Below are 18,608 nucleotides of genomic sequence, written 5' to 3'. Positions count from 1 at the left end.
ACTGACTGAGAAGATTAAAGCAAATTAAATGCGTAGTCCAAAGGTGCCTAAAACCAAACAACCGCACAACATAACTCTGGACCCATCTGCCAGCAGCACAAACAGCTCTTACAGGACTGCACCACTGCAGTGAGGGAGGCCAAACAAGCTGCCTGCTCCTCCACAGTCCATGAGGCAGAATCGTGGTCAGCAGGGCAGTTTCACTTAGTGAACTGGCTCATCAACCAGCCTGCACAGCCTGAACCCAAGCACTGATTGCTGTGGCGAGCTGTCTGCACACTTTGCTGGTAGGTCAACTGAAGATGAAGGGAACTGACCCCAGCCAGATCATTTTATCCACCCCATAACCCCAACTGAGAGTGGCCCCATCAGACATGCTGAAGCTCAAGAAGTTCTAACAATATTAGAGCCTAATGGAGGATCTAAATAGCATAGCTGCCCACCGTTACCACACAGATCTTTGTAAGCAAGCACATTTATTTTTAAGGTGAAAGCTTTACAGAAAAAAATACATTAAAAAAAGAACCTAAGCATATGCTAATAAGCTTACAGAGATCACACCCCACCCCAATTCCAGCACAGGCTCTGGTAGGAGTCAGTCCTTCAAACCCCACAAAAGGGTGTTTTGGTGGTTAACAGTTCATAACAGTTTTAGCTCAGAACAGGCACCCCCATGAATCAGTTACTTACCTTTATACAGCTTAGGCCTTTGATTTTTCAGATTCCAGGAGCAGGTAATAGTAGACAGTGGTTCCCTCCTCGGGATGTAGCTTCAAAAGACTGGATTTTTGCATACCCAGAGGAGGGAATTTGTGTTCATCTTCCCCTAGATGTTCCCCAGACAAACCACTTGACACTGTCCAGAAGTTCATTCTTGTCAGTCCCATTGTTCAATACAGTCCTTTGAAGTTCATAACACTTTCCAGGGCTCATATCCTGTGTCCCCTCCTAGAGAGGTCACGTACAATCCTGGCCCACAACACACAACCTTTGCATTTAATATAATGGACACCAAAGATACTTAATATGATTTTTCCAGGATATTGCAGGGAATGGCCATATTTGTCACAGCCAGTATTAAAACATCTTTGGAATGTCTAAATATTATAGATAACTTCCTAACTCAAAATGTGTTGCTTCCAGTATGGGGAATTCTATATTAGACCTCATCTTGACAGATAAAGAGGAACTTTAATTAATGGTAGCTTCAGTACCAGTGATCATGACTTGATCACACTTATAATGTGCAAACAGAATAAAGTCTGCCACTGCCTCCTTCCTCTGGTGACGTCTGGCCCTCCTTTTGTCCCCCATCTCATGTGCCCTTCTGCTGTGTTGCCAACTCTTTTATGAATTTACTATGAGTCTCATAGTACTTGGTGGCTTTCATAATGACCCAGCTCCTGGAGACAAGTGAGTATGTGAGAAACTTGGCTGGCATTTTCAGAAAGTCCGTTTGTAGCCCTCAGGGTTTGGAGAAAAGTTTGCAAATGTGACACATGCTTGAACAGCTCAGAAACCAGAGAGAGCAAGAGCTCAAACTTGGCTTAAAAATCATGAGTTTTTAAATAAAATAATCTCATGACTTCTTGAGGCCTGGGTCATGATTTTTCAACTCCTGGGTGCGGCAGTACTGAAGATGTCACAATTTTGCCCTCTCTCCATCCATCTCCCAGCTCTCTAAGACCTGCAAGACCCAGCACTGCTGTCTGCTGGCAGATTCTCTCTCCCCCTCCCCACCCCCATTATCCACACCACGATCTTTTGGGGGCTATATCAAGTATCTTCTGTCCTGCCACTTCCAGCCCCCACCTTCCCACTCCCCCTCCATCAGGTCTTTCTCTCCCCTACACCCTCCTGATAGCTCCTCCCTGACCACGTCCCTCTGACTTTGATGCCTGGATCTCCCTCTTCTTCAGGGCCATCACCCTCCTCTCGAGGTCCTTGTGCCAAACACAGCAATTTCCTGCAATATCTTTGAAGTATCTCATTGAATTCATTTTTTTTCTTTGGAGTCTATTCATTAAATGCAAAGGTGGTGTGGTGTTCAGGATTCTGCTGGACATCTCTAGGGGGAATATGAGATGTGAGCCCTGGAAAGTGTCATGAACTTCAAAGGACTGTATTTGAACAATGGGCCAGACAAGAATGGACTTTTGGACAGACAGGGTCAAGTGGCTTGCGTGGGGAATATCTAAGGGGCGGTGAATGCAAATTCCCACCTCTGTTTATGTAAAAACCCTCCCTTTTGAAGCTATGCCCTGATTACCTGCTCCTGGAATCTGAAGATCAAAGACCCAAGCTACACCACTACCCCGATATAACGCTGTCCTCGGGAGACAAAAAAATCTTACCGCGTTATAGGTGAAACCGCGTTATATCGAACTTGCTTTGATCCGCCGGAGCACGCAGCCCCGCCCCCCCAGAGCGCTGCTTTACCGCATTATAGCCGAATTCGTGTTATATCGGGGTAGAGGTGTATATAAAGGAAAGACTAACTGATGCCTGGGGTGCTTGTTCTGAGCCAAAGCTGTTATGAACTTGTAGCCCCAGGAAAACTCCTTTGTGTCATTTGAAGGACTGACTCCTCCCAGAGCCCTCCCTGGAGTTGGGGGTGATCTCTGGTAAGCTTATTAGTGTGTGTAGGATCTTTTACTGTTTTAATGTTTTCTCTGTAATCCTTTCACCTTAAGACTAAATGTACTTGCTTAGAAAGAGCTGTGTGGTAACTCAAACTATGGGCACTTACGCTGTTTGGAGCCTCTGAAGAGAAAGGAAAGTGTGGGCACTGGCCTGTTCAGGCAGGCTGGCTTGCTAGGGATATGCAGCGCTCTTATAGCCCTGTTGGTCCCAGGATTTTAGAGGACAAGGTGGATGAGGCAATATTTTTATTGGACCAACTTCTGTTGGTGAGAGCAGGTCTGGGAAACTAACTCAGAGTGTCACTGCTGGGAGTAACGCGGTGTAGACAGGGGACCATGCAGCCTGAAAAACCCTGGTCAGGAGATGTGGAGAAGTGCGGGTTTCTGCCCAAGAGAGGTGACAACTGAGGAGCTGTGAGCCTACAGTGGGTTTGCTCAAGGGAGCACAGAGGAGGAACACAGGTGCAGTTGCCCTGAAGTGTGACAACCCCATCTCACCTAATAGCCTTCCATCTCCTCTTTCTTGCCTCCTCTCACCCCTCAAGGCTGGATCAAGTCAGCCACTCGCCCAGCCAAGCACCTCTCCATTTCTGCATTGCCCCTCCAGCCACTGTCTTGTTTCCATTAGCATTGCTTACCATCCCGGTGATGGGGCCTCTGCACATTCCAGTCCATTGATGTCCACGACTTCTCTGCAGGTCTAGCTCCCTCCTCCACTGAGTTTTGTAGAATCCCTCTACCCAGGGGGATACAAATGCATTTTTTTTACTTAAATACTTTTCTAAAAACACTTTAAAATTTAATTTGAAATGATTGCAACCTATACTAGGGCCTAGACTTACTCTAATTGATATAATTTAAATAAAATAATACTCATGCAGTATGTTTGCTGCCAAAGTTTTAAAGAAAGTTAAAGCCCTGAACTGGTGGAAGTCACTGGCTGAGCACCTGGAACCAAAGTTCACGGAAGTGCTAAACCAGCAGGTTCAGAGAGAATATTTGCTTCACTTCAGTTTATTCAACTAGTTCATTCAAGGTTGAGAAGCTGATTGGGAGTGGAAAAAGCTGGACCACTTGTTTTCTTCTTTGAGTGACTGCACATGTCTGTTCCACTTAGGTGTATATGTACTCAAGCCGGAGAGCTTTCTGTAGCAATACCTGGTGGGCGGGGGGGCATATGCCCTGTGCTTCCTCATGCCTTCAGCCAAGGATATAAAAGGCAGAGCTACCCTGAACTTCCCTCAATTCCTTCTCACTGCTTTTGGCTACAAGTTGGAGCTGCTTGTAAAGATTGTCACATTTTTTTGCAAATAATAGATAGTAGTTGGTGTAAATAGTTAGCATAGATAGTGGTTCTCTTTGTTTTGTTGGTTTTGTCTCTGCAATGGGGTGTAGAGTAACTCCTCACTTTAAGTCGTCCTGGTGTGACAAAGCTCTGTCCTCATCTCTGTGGGTCCTGCGTTTCCTGACAGATTTTGCTAGCCTCAGAGGCTCACTGTGACCCTCCCCTTAACCCTTCTCTCTCTAGAGACAAGGGTCACAGGCTACTGAGCCATTTTCATCATAAGCCAGCGAGGGAGGGGAGAAGAAGCTATCCTCCTTTGCACAGTCTTGGTTGTCTCCCAGTCTCAGTGATTAATCAGGGGGCAAAGGGGGGGAGCCCGGGCCTGCCCTCTACTCCGGGCTCCAGCCCAGGGACCCTAATAGTATCAGCTATGGTAGCTGACTTTTTAGGAACAGGACACGTACAATTCCCTGGGCTACTTCCCCACAGCAGCCCCCACTTCCTCAAGCTCCACTTCACCCTTACCTCAGCGCCTCCTTCCTTGTACCTAGTATGGTGTATACAGCTCAGTCTCTCCAACAGCACAACTTCTCACAGCTCCTGGCATGTGCACCCACCTGACTAACTGGGAGGCTATTTAACTAGTTTCAGCCAACCCTTGATTGGCTTCAGGTGTCCCAATCAACCTAGCAATCTCCACTGCCTTCTGGAAAGATCTTAATTGGCCCCAGGTGTCTTAATTGACCTGGAGCAGCTGCCATTTACTTATCTTGGTACCAGGGATTTGTTTAACCTGGGGCTAATATATCTATCTCCCATTACTTTTCTATAGCCATCTGGCCTTGGCCCCGTCACACTGGTTAACGTTGTTTCGTTGCTGATCAATTAGGGAACATGCTCATTTAAAGTTGTGCAATGCTCCACTCTTACGTTGTTTGGCTGCCTGCTTTCTCCACAGCTGGCAGCCTCCCTAGGCCCCCCCACCCCCACACACACACAGCGCCTCCCACCCGCCGGCAGACCCCACAGATCAGCGCCTTCCCCCTCCTCCCCCCACCCGCGGCAATCAGCTGGCTTGCGGCGTTTCGGGGGGAGGAGCGAGGACTCGCCACGCAGGCTTCCCCTCCCTCCCCTACCTCCCCAATGTCGCAAGCCAGCTGATTGCCCTGGGCGGGAGGGAGGGGGAGCCTGCTCGCCAAGTCCTCGCTCCTCCCTCCTGCACCCTAAACACCGCAAGCCAGCTGATTGCCCCAGGCAGCAGGGAGGGGGGAGGACTGGGCACGCCTCCCCCCACCCTCCCCTGCCTCCTGCCGGCGGCAATCAGCTGGCATGCGGCGTTTAGAAGGGAGGTGAGGGAGGGGGAGAAGCGAGGACACAGCGTGGGAAGTAAAGGGGGAGGAGGTGGGGGGGAGAAGAGGCAGGTCAAGGATAGGTGCTTCGGGGAAGGAGGAGAGGGTCCCCCCCCCCCGCCCCTGGTGCTTGCAGAGTAGGGGAAGCTGCCGCTGCTGTGCAACATGCTTCTCCTAGCCTACAGCACCTTCAGCCTCCTTGCCTGCGTCATCTCCAGTGCCAGTGGGCTGCACCTGTGTGGGGTAAGGCAGGGGCACCTCCCAACTATAGTACAGTACTGTATGTACAGTATGTTTGTAAACACACAGCACGTGCACAGTACTCCCCTCCCCCCCCGCCCCCCCCCCCCCGCAGCGTAGTATTAAATTGCTTGTTTAAAATTGTTTAAAATATATATAATGCCTTTTGTCTGGCAAAAAAAAAAATTCCCTGGAACCTAACCCCGCCCCCCTCCCATTTACATTAATTCTTATGGGGAAATTGGATTCGCTTAACATTGTTTCACTTAGTCACATTTTTCAGGAACATAACTATAACGTTAAGTGAGGAGTTACTTTATTAGGACCAGAGGCCCCCTGCTGGAGGCCTTGTGGTCCTACCACACCCCATCTCAGAAAGGAGCAGTGGAGGTGAGTCCTCCAAGCTGACCAGAGCAGCTGTGTGGGATGCAGTCAGTCAGAAAGAGGCTGCAGAGAAGCAGCCAGTTAGGGCCCAGAAAGCTCATATAAAAGGAGCTGCAGGGCCAGTGAGAGTCAGTCTGCTGGCAGAGACCGGAGGAGCAGGAATTTGCTCCTGGGTGGGACTTACCCTAGGGCTGAAGTCTCATTTAAGAGAGAAGATGAGGGGCTGTGGGGAGGCGGCCCAGGGAAACAGTAGCAATTAGTTATATGGACACAGCAGGGGGCTGCTACTTGTACGGTCTCTGGAGTTGGGTTGGAACCTGGAGTAGTGGGCAGGCCTGTGTTTCCCCCCACCCCATCAGCCACAGGTGGAGTGGCCTAATCCCAGAGAGGGGAATTTGTTTAAGCCCTGAGGAAGGGAGTTAAAACAGGCCCGGAAAAGGGGCTGAATATTGAACTTCGATACACCCGCAGGGGTCATGGTGGATTCTCCATCCCTGACAGTTTTTAAATCAAGAGTGGATATTTTTCCAGAAGGTATGCTCTAGGAATTAGGTTTGGGAGGTTCTCTGGCCTGTTGTACAGGAGGTCAGACTAGATGATCGCAATGGTCCCTTTTGGCCTTGAAATCCATGAATCTGTGACCAGCAGTTTCGGCTCCAACGTTCTCACTGGCTAACCTGCTGTTGTGTTGCAGGTAACGCCTGACCCCACACAAATTGACAGCTCATTCTCAGAGTGCCCAAGCAACTTCACTGGCCTTCTTAAGGAATGTATCTATACTGGATATTTGCAAAGCGGCAACTTGGTTGTCAGCACAGACCTCCACTAACCATTATGCTATTGCTTGAGCCTCTAGAGCTGACTTGGGCTTTGGGAGAGCAGTGCTGCAATCCCTTTTCAAACATACTCCAAGCTCTGCCTATTTCCCCCCCCCCCTTCCCATGCCCCTCACCCCCAGATTACTGCTGGAGAGTCACCTAGGTGGAATGGACATGTGCGATCAATCGAAGAAAGGTTACTTGCTGTGTTGTAACTTGTTCTTTGAGATGTTCTTGCACGTGTCTGTTCTACCACCTGCCCTCCTTTCCCTCTGCTTCAGAGTCTATTTCATTACTATTCCAGTGCGAAGGAGCTGAGGGAGGGTCAGGGTGTGGCTGCCCCTTGTATTCTTGGCTAGAGGCATAAGGAGGTGCAGGGCACATGCTCTGCCCCGGCAGGTACTGCTACAGAGAAAACTCAGGTTCAAATGCACACACCTGAGTGGAATAGACATGAGCAACACATTTCAAAAACAATGGTTGCAAAACAGGAAAGTAACTGATTTTCCTCCTTTAATGTATGGATAAAAATGAGATGTGAGAGGATGAGGTCTACTAGTTCGAAAACCTTGAAGGATATGGTGACCAGAAACAAGAGTTCAATTCACTAAATACAGATTGTTTCCTTTGTTTAATAAGTCAGTTTTAAATGTAAAACATGTGTTGATAATCTGATTTTTTTTTTTGGTTATTTATCCTGCACATTTAAGGTAGTTTTATTTAACTAATAAATTATTTTAAATGCTGTTTTTGTGTATTTTAATTTAATTTGACTTTCCATCTAAATAGAGCTTGACACAAATCAAGTGGGGGGGGAAAAGTCAGTCTTGTTACATATGCATCATTCACCATTTTCTAATATCATAAAAAAGTAAAATATTTTGAAACTGAATAAATGTAAGTTAATCTATATAATTGCTTAAATAAGTGTGTATTGATATAGTGTATCCTCCTGGTTAGCAAAAAGTGCCAAATTCAGTGTAAAGGCTATATTTAGTTGCAAATGATCAACATGTTTTATTGGCTATAAGCCAGTGATGATCAACCTTTCTTTAGGAAAATAACTAAAGTACAAAAGCAAAAAGAGATTAACATGGGTGATTTAACTCAATCCCCCCTGCCTCTGCCCCAATGTCCTGTGCACATCTCTCCCACAGCAAAGCCCATCCCTCCTCTTCCACTCCTGTGGTGCCAACCACTCTGGGGAGAACTTCACAATTGCACAGACAAATTCACTCTCTCCGCCTCGGTCTCTGCAATTGGCAGTACTCTTGCAGACATTTGACCCTGTTGCCTACTCTCAACCTAGGACTTACCTCCCCGCTCTCTACATGATCTTGTGAGACGGTTGAAAGGAAATGATTCACTGTGTGGTCCCTCAGTCGCTTTCTACCTCTAGCTCCTCCGCATTGACCTCAACCCCTCCTGGCTGCTAAACTCCCTCACCGCTGCTTCCTGCCCTCTTCTTGGACAATACAAACATGCTCTGGTCTCCATTCCTCTTGTCATGCCCCCGGCTGCTCTGCCCCAGTTCCATACTGGATCCCCTTCTCCCAGTTCCTGATGCTGCTGTCACCCCGGCTTCATGGCCAGGCCTTGGCGGGACTCTTGCCCCATCCTCCTTGACAGCTCAGTTGCTTTTGGCACCATCAATTGCACTCTCCTCCATGTATCCTGTCCTCCCATGGCTTCCACAGTACTATCTTGTCCTGGATCCTCCTGCCTCTTGGCTACTGCTCCTCTCCCTCCCTCTCTCCATGGGACTCCATAGTGCTTGACCTGGACTTTTCTCTTTCTTTTTCTTTTTCTCTTCTCTCTTTTTTTTTTTTTTTTTTTTTAACACCTTCTTGCTAGGTGACCTCGTCTGCTGACCCAGCTTCAGCTACCATCCTTGCGCAGATGTCTCACAGATCTTGCTGCTCTGCTCCTGCCTCCCTCCATCATTCGCACACTTCAGCCCATCTCTCTGTCTCACCTGCCAAAACCAAGCTCCTGATCTTCCCTTGAAAACACCCCATCCTCCCTGTCATGTGATTGTCACCTTAGACGCCTTCCTCTCCCCTCACACCCAGACTGTTTTTCCTAAATAACACCTCTAAGATCCAGCCTTTTTCTCTGTTCACACTGGGAAAACCCTCCTGGCCCCTCTTCACCCTTATGACTGCAATTCCCTCCTCTCCAGCCTCCTGGACACTCACCCCACACCTCATGCACTCTGCTCCGTTCAAATGCAGCTGCTGGGATCATCGTACTGGCCAGGCACTTGGAAAAACCTACCCCTTCCACAAGTCCCTCTGCTGGCTCCCCATGTTCTACTGCATCAAATCAACTTCGTTGTCCTTCCCTTTGGCTCTCTTCCGAGCCCTCCCCCATGCCCCCGCTTGTCTTCTTTCTCATATTATTGTTGCCCCCCTCAAACTCCAATTTGTCTGCCTGTCGGGCAGCTTCTCACACTGTTTTCTCCCCACCACCACGACATTTGTAGCCCCCTCAAGATCTACTCCTGCACTCTGAGTGTTTTTCCCAGACCTAAGCAAGAGCTCTATGTAGCTCAAAAGCTTCTCTCTCACCAGCAGAAGTTGGTCCAATAAAAGGTATTATCTCACTCTCCTCGTGTCTCCAATACCCTAGGACCAACACAGCTACAGCAACACTGCATACAGCAGCTGTAAGCAGTCAAGCAATTAACTATGGATGGGCTGAGTCTGAGCTGGGGTAAAGGGTTCTTATTTAAAATATATGCTCTGGTTCAAATGGGAATGATTGTGTTGATGTTCTCTGGCCTGTGTTGTATAGGAGACCAGACTAAAGGATCACAGTGGTCTGTTCTGGGATTAGACTCTGTGACAGTGAAGGTGTCCATGTTGGCTTTGGCTGCTCTTTCCTCCTGTCTCTGTTTGTCAGCTGCTTGGGCAAGGAGTGTCTCCCCAGTGTCTGTGCAGTGCCCAACAGGGTGGGCTCCAGTCCTGTGTGCAGCACAGGCAGTGCTGAGGGCGGGTATCCTGCAGTGCTGGAAGGATAATTGACATTGAAGTTTCTTGCTTTTTTTTCAGATCTCCTGGGAAGTGCCTAAGAATCATCAAGATTCCTGCACAAGGAAGGGGAAAAAAGAGGCAGGTACCGGGGTAGGGCAGGGCTGTGGGGCAGCCCCTTGTAGTTCTTTTCACAGTATGCTGGGTCACCAGGCTGTAGGCTCTGAATGTATGCAGGAGGAGTCTGAGTCAGGAACATGTTCTAGACTGCTTTCCTCCTCCCAGGGGCTCCAGGGCAATGTGTGGGTCACATTTGGTACTAAAACAGCAGCCTATGTTCAGTATGACCTTTGAGGAAGAAGGCCGTCCTGGTTACAAAACCTGCCTGGTTTAGAGGGAAGACACCTACAAAAATACAATATATAACACATGGAAGAAAGGGGAAATTGATAGTAATGAATGTAAATAGTTGCAGTTGCAGTTGGGGAGGTTTAGGTTGGATATTAGGAAAAACTTTTTCACTAGGAGGGTGGTGAAGCACTGGAATGGGTTACCTAGGGAGGTGGTGGAATCTCCTTCCTTAGACGTTTTTAAGGTCAGGCTTGACAAAGCCCTGGTTGGGATGATTTAGTTGGGGATTGGTCCTGCTTTGAGCAGTGGGTTGGACTAGATGACCTCCTGAGGTCCCTTCCAACCCTGATATTCTATGCTTCTATGTAACAAATATTTAATAATGGGCTCTTCAGTTTAGCAGAGAAAGTTATATCATGATCCAATGGATGGAAGCTGAAGCTAGACAAATTCAGACTGGAAATAAGGTGTAAAATTTGGACTAGGGGTAATTAGCCATTGGAATAATTACCAAGGGTCATGCTGGATTCTCCATCACTGACAATTTGTAAACCAAGACAGGATGTTTTTCTAAAAGTTCTGCTCTAGATGTTATTTGGGGGAAGGTCTCTGGTCTGGGTTACACAGGAGGCCAGACTAGATGATCCTAATGATCCCTTATGGCTTTGGAATCTATGAATTTGTGGTAGGGAAATTGGAATTTTCATAGAATCATAGAATCATAGAATCATAGAATATCAGGGTTGGAAGGGACCTCAAGAGGTCATCTAGTCCAACCCCCTGCTCAAAGCAGGACCAATTCCCAACTAAATCATCCCAGCCAGGGCTTTGTCAAGCCGGGCCTTAAAAACCTCCAAGGAAGGAGACTCCACCACCTCCCTAGGTAACGCATTCCAGTGCTTCACCACCCTCCTAGTGAAATAGTGTTTCCTAATATCCAACCTGGACCTCCCCCACTGCAACTTGAGACCATTGCTCCTTGTTCTGTCATCTGCCACCACTGAGAACAGCCGAGCTCCATCCTCTTTGGAACCCCCCTTCAGGTAGTTGAAGGCTGCTATCAAATCCCCCCTCATTCTTCTCTTCTGGAGACTAAACAATCCCAGTTCCCTCAGCCTCTCCTCATAAGTCATGTGCTCCAGACCCCTAATCATTTTTGTTGCCCTCCGCTGGACTCTTTCCAATTTTTCCACATCCTTCTTGTAGTGTGGGGCCCAAAATTGGACACAGTATTCCAGATGAGGCCTCACCAATGTCGAATAAAGGGGAACGATCACGTTCCTCGATCTGCTGGCAATGCCCCTACTTATACAGCCCAAAATGCCGTTAGCCTTCTTGGCAACAAGAGCACACTGTTGACTCATATCCAGCTTCTCGTCCACTGTGACCCCTAGGTCCTTTTCTGCAGAACTGCTACCTAGCCATTCGGTCCCTAGTCTGTAGCAGTGCATGGGATTCTTCCATCCTAAGTGCAGGACTCTGCACTTATCCTTGTTGAACCTCATCAGGTTCTTTTTGGCCCAATCCTCTAATTTGTCTAGGTCCCTCTGTATCCGATCCCTACCCTCTAGTGTATCTACCACGCCTCCTAGTTTAGTGTCATCTGCAAACTTGCTGAGAGTGCAGTCCACACCATCCTCCAGATCATTAATAAAGATATTAAACAAAACTGGCCCCAGGACCGACCCTTGGGGCACTCCGCTTGAAACCGGCTGCCAACTAGACATGGAGCCATTGATCACTACCCGTTGAGCCCGACGATCTAGCCAGCTTTCTATCCACCTTACAGTCCATTCATCCAGCCCATATTTCTTTAACTTGGCGGCAAGAATACTGTGGGAGACTGTATCAAAAGCTTTGCTAAAGTCAAGGAATAACACATCCACTGCTTTCCCCTCATCCACAGAGCCAGTTATCTCATCATAGAAGGCAATTAGGTTAGTCAGGCACGACTAACCCTGATGCTTTCACTTGTGAAAGCACTTGATGACTAACCCTGACCTTTCACTTGTCCCTGATGCTCCCCAGAGTCCTGGATGAAGGGACCCCCAGGCTATCATAGCTACAGAGTTCTCTTCCTCTCGAGCTGCTCTGGCCACATCCCTTCTCTCTGTATACCCGTTCACTGGCTTTTCCCATTGTCCACTCTGTCAGGTCTCTGCATAATGCAGCCTGAGCCTGAATCTCTCCTCTCCCTCCCACCTGTCTACTTCAGCCTGCTTCATGCCTTCTGTGCTTCCCCAGTTGCCTGCCCCTTTCTGTTGTTGCCAGACAATCTCCTCTCCCTCTTCATTAAAACCACATGGAGCTTATCAGCAAATTCCTCGCTGCCTCATCTGAACTGTGCTGATCTGGGTACTGCGCTCCATGGGGCAAGAGCTATGTGGTGTTGGAAAAAGCAGGATGATAAACTCCTTTTCAATCAATTAGGGACTAAAGAGGATGTTAAATAGAATGCCCAGATAAGTTGCAAGAAATGACTGGCACGCCAAGGCACCAAGATGGCCTCCTACACACCTTGGTACCTTCACCTCCATGACACCAGGGCTCCGAGGTTAGAGAAGCTCCTCTACAGACCTCACCAGTACAGTGCTCACCATCTTGGCAATGCCAGACCCTGGTAGCAAGTCAGTCTTCTGGATACCATAGCCCTCCAGCACCCTCCAGATTTCTGTCCTTGGAGAATCTGTTTGTACTGAGGAACAGGAGTCTCCATTGCTACGGTTCTTTAACAGGGTCTCGTCCCCAGGGCCACTCAGACAGATTGAATCCCAGTTGGATCTCCAGCCTTGGTACTGGCAACTATGTCTGAGGCTTCCCCTTCAGCCCAGGGGATGAGTCTTCTTCAGATTCTGAGATGTTGGTACAGGGATCTTTTTTGATACCTGACCACCACACCCAGTTGTCACGGACTCACAGGTCGTGCCCACTCTTGGCCTCGTACGGTCCCTGGGGGGAACCCCCCGTCAGTGCGACAGTGCTTCTCGGGGGTCCAATCTCTCTTGGGGGTTAAGCCCCCTCTGCCTCCTGGAATCGCACCTCTCTGAGCCTTAACACGCCTGTCTCTCGCCGTGGGCCCCCTCAGGGAGTCCCCTCGCTCTGGACCCCCGGGGCCTCCACTCCCAGAGGGACTAATGCAACCCTCATCTCTAGACCGGAGCGACTCTCAGCCAGTGTAAAACAGGAGGGTTTATTGAGTGTCTGAACACAGCATAAGAAACTCTCTGGGTCCTCAGGCCTGGCCTCCCTCAGCACAGCACATCTTAAGTCTCCCCTGCATCCAGGTGGGCTCTGCCTGCTCTCTCTCTCCAGTCCAGAGACCCTGCGCTTTCCAGCTGGGCATCCCAGCGCCAACAGCTCCTCCCCTGTCCTTTGTCTTCCATCCCAGGTAAACAGGTCTCTGGGGCCCTCTCGCTTCCGTCCTTTATTCCCATCTGGCTGGAACTGGTTGGTCAGGTCACCAGGGTCCTCTCTCCTCAGCCCTTTATCCTCCCACTGGCCAGAACCAGCTGAAGGCCAAGCTGGGGTGGGCCTCTTAGTCACCAGTTGTTAGGATTCCCCATCTCCAGGCCATTGTCCTGGCCACTAGGCAAGGTCACACCTGGTTCTCTGCAACAACAAACCCTCTCCCATCACCTTGTTAAACTTGCAGCACACAGGGAAACTGAGGTGTGCACACGCTATTCATGTAAAACGCTACAAAAATCCCCAACTTCGTCACACCACTATTCTCTTTTGGACCCCACCAGGTGTCCTCAAGCCAGGGGTTGTGACTGTCTGTGGGGTCCTCTATCCACCCACTCGGTGGGGTTGCTGCAATCCCTGGTCACCTCAGTGAACAATTTGATAGGGTTCCAACCAGAAAGAGACCCTCCCGTACCTTATGCCTCCTCAGCACCAGGAGACACCCAGGAGCAGCAGGGCCCCCAGATGGAGGGAAACTCGCTCCCTCTTCATTCCTGGATGAGACAGTAATGCTTCCACCACCACCGCCTTATGCCAATGACTTTCAGGCCTTCCACCTCCTCATGAAACTCCTGGCAGAATCCCTCCAGATCCTATTAGAGGAAGTCCAGGAGTCTCAGTGCTCCTTGGACATTTTAAATATCACCCCTCAAGAAAAAATTGCCCTTGCAGTAAATGATGCTCTGTAATTGCCTGCTTGCACAGTCTGGCAAACACCTGCCCCTATCCAGCTTGCCCATAAGGGGGCAGATAAAAAGTACTATGTTCTGGCTAAGGGAACAGTGCGTTTATTGTCTCACTCCCAGTTCCCTGGTGGTGGATGCGGCTAAAACAAATACAAGGAAGTTCTTCTTCACGCAGCGCACAGTCAACTTGTGGAACTCCTTACCTGAGGAGGTTGTGAAGGCTAGGACTATAACAGCGTTTAAAAGAGAACTGGATAAATTCATGGTGGTTAAGTCCATTAATGGCTATTAGCCAGGATGGGTAAGGAATGGTGTCCCTAGCCTCTGTTTGTCAGAGGATGGAGATGGATGGCAGGAGAGAGATCATTTGATCATTGTCTGTTAGGTCCACTCCCTCTGGGGCACCTGGCATTGGCCACTGTCGGTAGACAGGATACTGGGCTGGATGGACCTTTGGGGCCGGCTCCAGGGTTTTGGCCGCCCCAAGCAGCCAAACAAAAAAAACCAAACCAAAAAAAAAAAAGCCGCGATCGTGATCTGCGGCGGCAATTCGGCAGGAGGTCCTTCGCTCCGAGCAGGAGTGAGGGACCGTCCGCCGAATTGCCGCTAAACAGCAGGACATGCCGCCCCTCTCCGAAGTGGCCGCCCCAAGCACCTGCTTGGTAAGCTGGTGCCTGGAGCCGGCCCTGCTTTGGTCTGACCCGGTACGGCTGTTCTTATGTTCTAATGAAAGGAAAAGACAGGCCCATTCCAGACCCTCTCCTTATGATAAGGAGTCCAAATGTTTAGACCCTCCTGGCTAGGAAAAGCTACTTCTCAGCAGCGCTTCAATTTTGTGTGGCAAACTACCAAGCCATGTTGGTGAAACAGGACTTCAACACATATTCCAAGTTCACTCATTGTATTGAACATCTGCCACAGTACCAGAATGAACCATTTCAGGTCCTTATTTCAGAGGGTCAGTTGGTAGCCAAAATCTCCCTCCAAGCTGCCCTAGATGCCGTAGATACAGTTTCTAGAGCCCTAGCCACCGCCGTGGTTATGCAAACAGCATCCTGGCTCCAGTCTTCCAGTTGAAGGTCTTCTCTTTGAAGCATCTGAGCACTTCAGCTCTGACACGGACGCCTCCCTCCACACTCTGAAGGACTCGGGAGCTACCTGATGGTGTCTGGGAATTTATGTTCCTGAAACAAAGAGACAGTTTGCTATAGTATCTGAGAGCTACTAATCTAAGCCATTCCAGTACAACCAACAGCAGGCTTTCCCCAGACCTTTGGACTTTCAGATAAGGAGATCTAGACCTCAGAAAAGGGGACCAGTGCTTTCTACAGCACATCATCCATGCCTTCCTCTAAGAAATAGTTTTGACATCTCTGAGGGTCTCAAGCAACCTACCTTCCCAGGTCCTGTGATAAACGATCCATCCAACTGCCATTTGGAGATCAGCTATTCCACTTCCTGCCTGCCTGGGAACAAATGAACCCAGACAGATTTTGGAGGTGATCAACATGATCAAATCTGCAGATGACACAAAGTTAGGGAGGGTTGCCAACACCCTGAAAAACAGAACTAAAATTCAAAGGGATCTTGATAAATTGGAATACTGGGCTGGAGGCAAAAAAATGAAATTCAACAAAGACAAATGTGTAAGATGCTACACTTAGAGAAGCAAAACCAAGTGCACAAATACATAATGGGGGATAACTGGTTTGGCAGCAGCACTGCTGAGAAGGATCTGGGAGTTGTGGTGGATCACAACCTCAACGTGAGTCAACGATGCAATGCTGTTGCAAAAAAAGCAAATGCAATTTTAGGTTCTGTTAACAGAGGCATAGAATGCAAGTCACAGGAGGTGATCATACCACTATATTCGGCTCTGGTTAGGCCTCAGCTGGAGTACTGTGTCCAGTTTTGGTTACCGATGTAGAGAAACTGGAAAGGATCCAGAGGCAAGTGACAAAGATGATCAAAGGAACAGACTGCCTAGGGAGGTCGTGGAAGCTCCTTCACTGGAGGTTTTCAAAAACAGGCTAGAGAGCCATCTGCCTTAGATGGGTCAGACACAACAAATCCTGCATCTCAGCAGGGGGTTAGACTAGATGACCCTTGCGGTCCCTTCTAGCCCTATGGTTCTATGATATGTTTATCAGTCTAATTAACACAATTAGCAATATCACAACATTACAAACCAACAAAATAGACTGAGCTAATACAAAGCGTCCAGCACTATAATATGGATACTTACCCATTACGGGGCTCCCTCACAAAGGAGGATGTAAGATGACCCAGAAGTGGTCCTTTGGCCTGGCAGGTTCCAGGAAATCTCCCTGGAGTGTACTGGCCAAGTGCCACCTTTTATCATAGATTAGCTAATGTCCATCATACCTACTACATATTCAGTAGGGGTTTCAGCCCTTTTTCCTTATTTGTATTTCCTCACCCTACTAATGTTGGGGTGCCCTTCTTCCATAGGTCACTAAATCCACTACCCCAAACTTATTAGCGTATATGTCAGTTACTAACTATAGAGACAAGGTCAGTGAAGTAATATTTTTTTATTGGACCAACTTCTGTTGGTGAGACAGACAAGCTTTCAGAGAAGAGCTGTGTGTGGCTTGAAAGCTTCTCTCACCAACAGAAGTTGGTCCAATAAAACATGTTGCCTCACCCACCTCTTGTCTCTCTAATATCCTAGGACTGACATGGCTACAGTTAGTTACTATGGCATTCTTGTGGTATCGGCAGATGTTCCTAACTTGATGCAGTCCTCTGAGCTGTCTTGGACTTGCCTCCTCTGCACCCACCTACTCACTGAGTTACTGATTGGGAGTCTCCCATGGTGGAGCACCCATAAGGATGTATACTCAAAGGAGAGGTTACTTACCTTACAGTAATTTGAGTTCTTCAAGATGATTTGTCCCTCTGGGTGCGCCACCTCCCTCCCTCCTTCCCCTTGGAAGCTCAGTTCCTTCTCGACTGTGAAGCAGAGTAGTGGCACCTCCTTATATACCCTCGTTTGGAGGCATGAGGTGCTGCTCTGTGCAGCTGCGGGCCTGCAGACACTGCTTTGCTTTCTCCAGTTGAGAGCGCACACTCGCTACGGTGGAGTGCCTATAAGGACAAAAACACCTCAAAGAACTCAAGGTACCATAGGGTAAGTAACCTCTTCTTCAGTGCTTAAGGCCAACATTTGGGCACGACTGACGTCCACAAAACCACCGCTCAGCTGCCGCCTGACTCTGTAGGTGCCTGAAGTCACTAGGCGCCTGAGTTTCCACCAGTGAAGTCCCAGAGGCACTTAAATTTCTGTCAATGGGCAAGTCCTTATGCTTCCAAGCTGCTAGGTGCCTCCCTCACATGGAAGCCCAGTGGAATTCACAAACAAGGCATTCCCCCATCTAGCTCATCTGTGGGGCCTGATCTGGTAGGCATTCTCTGAGCACACCTAACTGGCACAAAGACTGTGGTGGTGCTGGTCCTCCTCTCTTCTCCCTCTCCCACCCAGCTATGAGATATTCTGGGGTGGGTCTCTTTCTCCTGTTGAAGCTGTCCCAGTTTGTTTGAAATACCATCAGTCGCCCAATAAATATTTAAGTATGTCTACACAGCAAACAAAAACCTGTGGCTGGCCCATGCCAGCTGACTCGGGCTTGCGGGGCTGTTACATGGCTGTGTAAATTTCTGGGCTTGGGCTAGAGCCTGATCTCTGCGACTCTCCCACATCTCAGGGTCCTAGAGGAGCCCAGACATCTACACAGCGGTGGAACAGCCCCGCAGCCCAAGCCCTGCAAGCCTGAGTCAGCTGATACAGTTGCTGTGTAGACATACCCTGAGAGAACGAGAATGACACTCTAGCCCAGTGGTTCGGACCCTCTCCTGGGAGGTGGGAGACGTAGGTTCAAGTCCCTGTTCTGAAGGAGGCAGAATGGATGTTTGAATCTGGTTCTCCCCCATTCCAGGGGAATGCTCCAACTACTGGGCTTTTAAGCATAAGGGGTGGGGGGCTGTCATAACTATAAAGGGAAGGGTAACAGCCCTCCTGTGTACAATACTATAAAATCCCTCCTGGCCAGAGACACCAAAATCCTTTTACCTGTAAAGGGTTAAGAAGCTAAGGTAACCTGGCTGACACCTGTCCCAAAGGACCAATAAGGGGACAAGATACTTTCAAATCTTGGTGGGGGGAAGGCTTTTGTTCGTGCTCTTTGTTTTGGGGGTTGTTCGCTCTTGGGACTAAGAGGGACCAGACAGCAATTCATGCTCTCCAAATCTTTCTGAACAAGTCTCTCATATTTCAAACTTGTAAGTAACAGCCAGGCAAGGCGTATTAGTTTTATTTTTGTTTTCTCAACTTGTAAATGTTCCTTTTGCTAGAAGGTTTATCTCTGTTTGCTGTAACTTTGAACCTAAGGCTAG

General features: G+C 48.7%; 1 protein-coding gene across 1 annotated transcript in view; it reads left to right on the top strand.

Moving 5' to 3' along the window:
* The window catches only part of SEMA4F (ssemaphorin 4F), a 171,476-nt gene that overhangs the window by 82,665 nt on the left and 70,203 nt on the right, over nucleotides 1–18,608 (top strand). The window contains exon 3 of the mRNA XM_065405477.1: nucleotides 9,772–9,835. Coding sequence (XP_065261549.1) covers nucleotides 9,772–9,835 — 64 coding nt within the window. The remainder of the gene's footprint in view (nucleotides 1–9,771; nucleotides 9,836–18,608) is intronic.

This window comes from Emys orbicularis, chromosome 5, assembly GCF_028017835.1.
Source record: "Emys orbicularis isolate rEmyOrb1 chromosome 5, rEmyOrb1.hap1, whole genome shotgun sequence".
NCBI lineage: Eukaryota > Metazoa > Chordata > Testudines > Emydidae > Emys > Emys orbicularis.
This window is presented reverse-complemented; position numbering and strand designations above follow the sequence as displayed.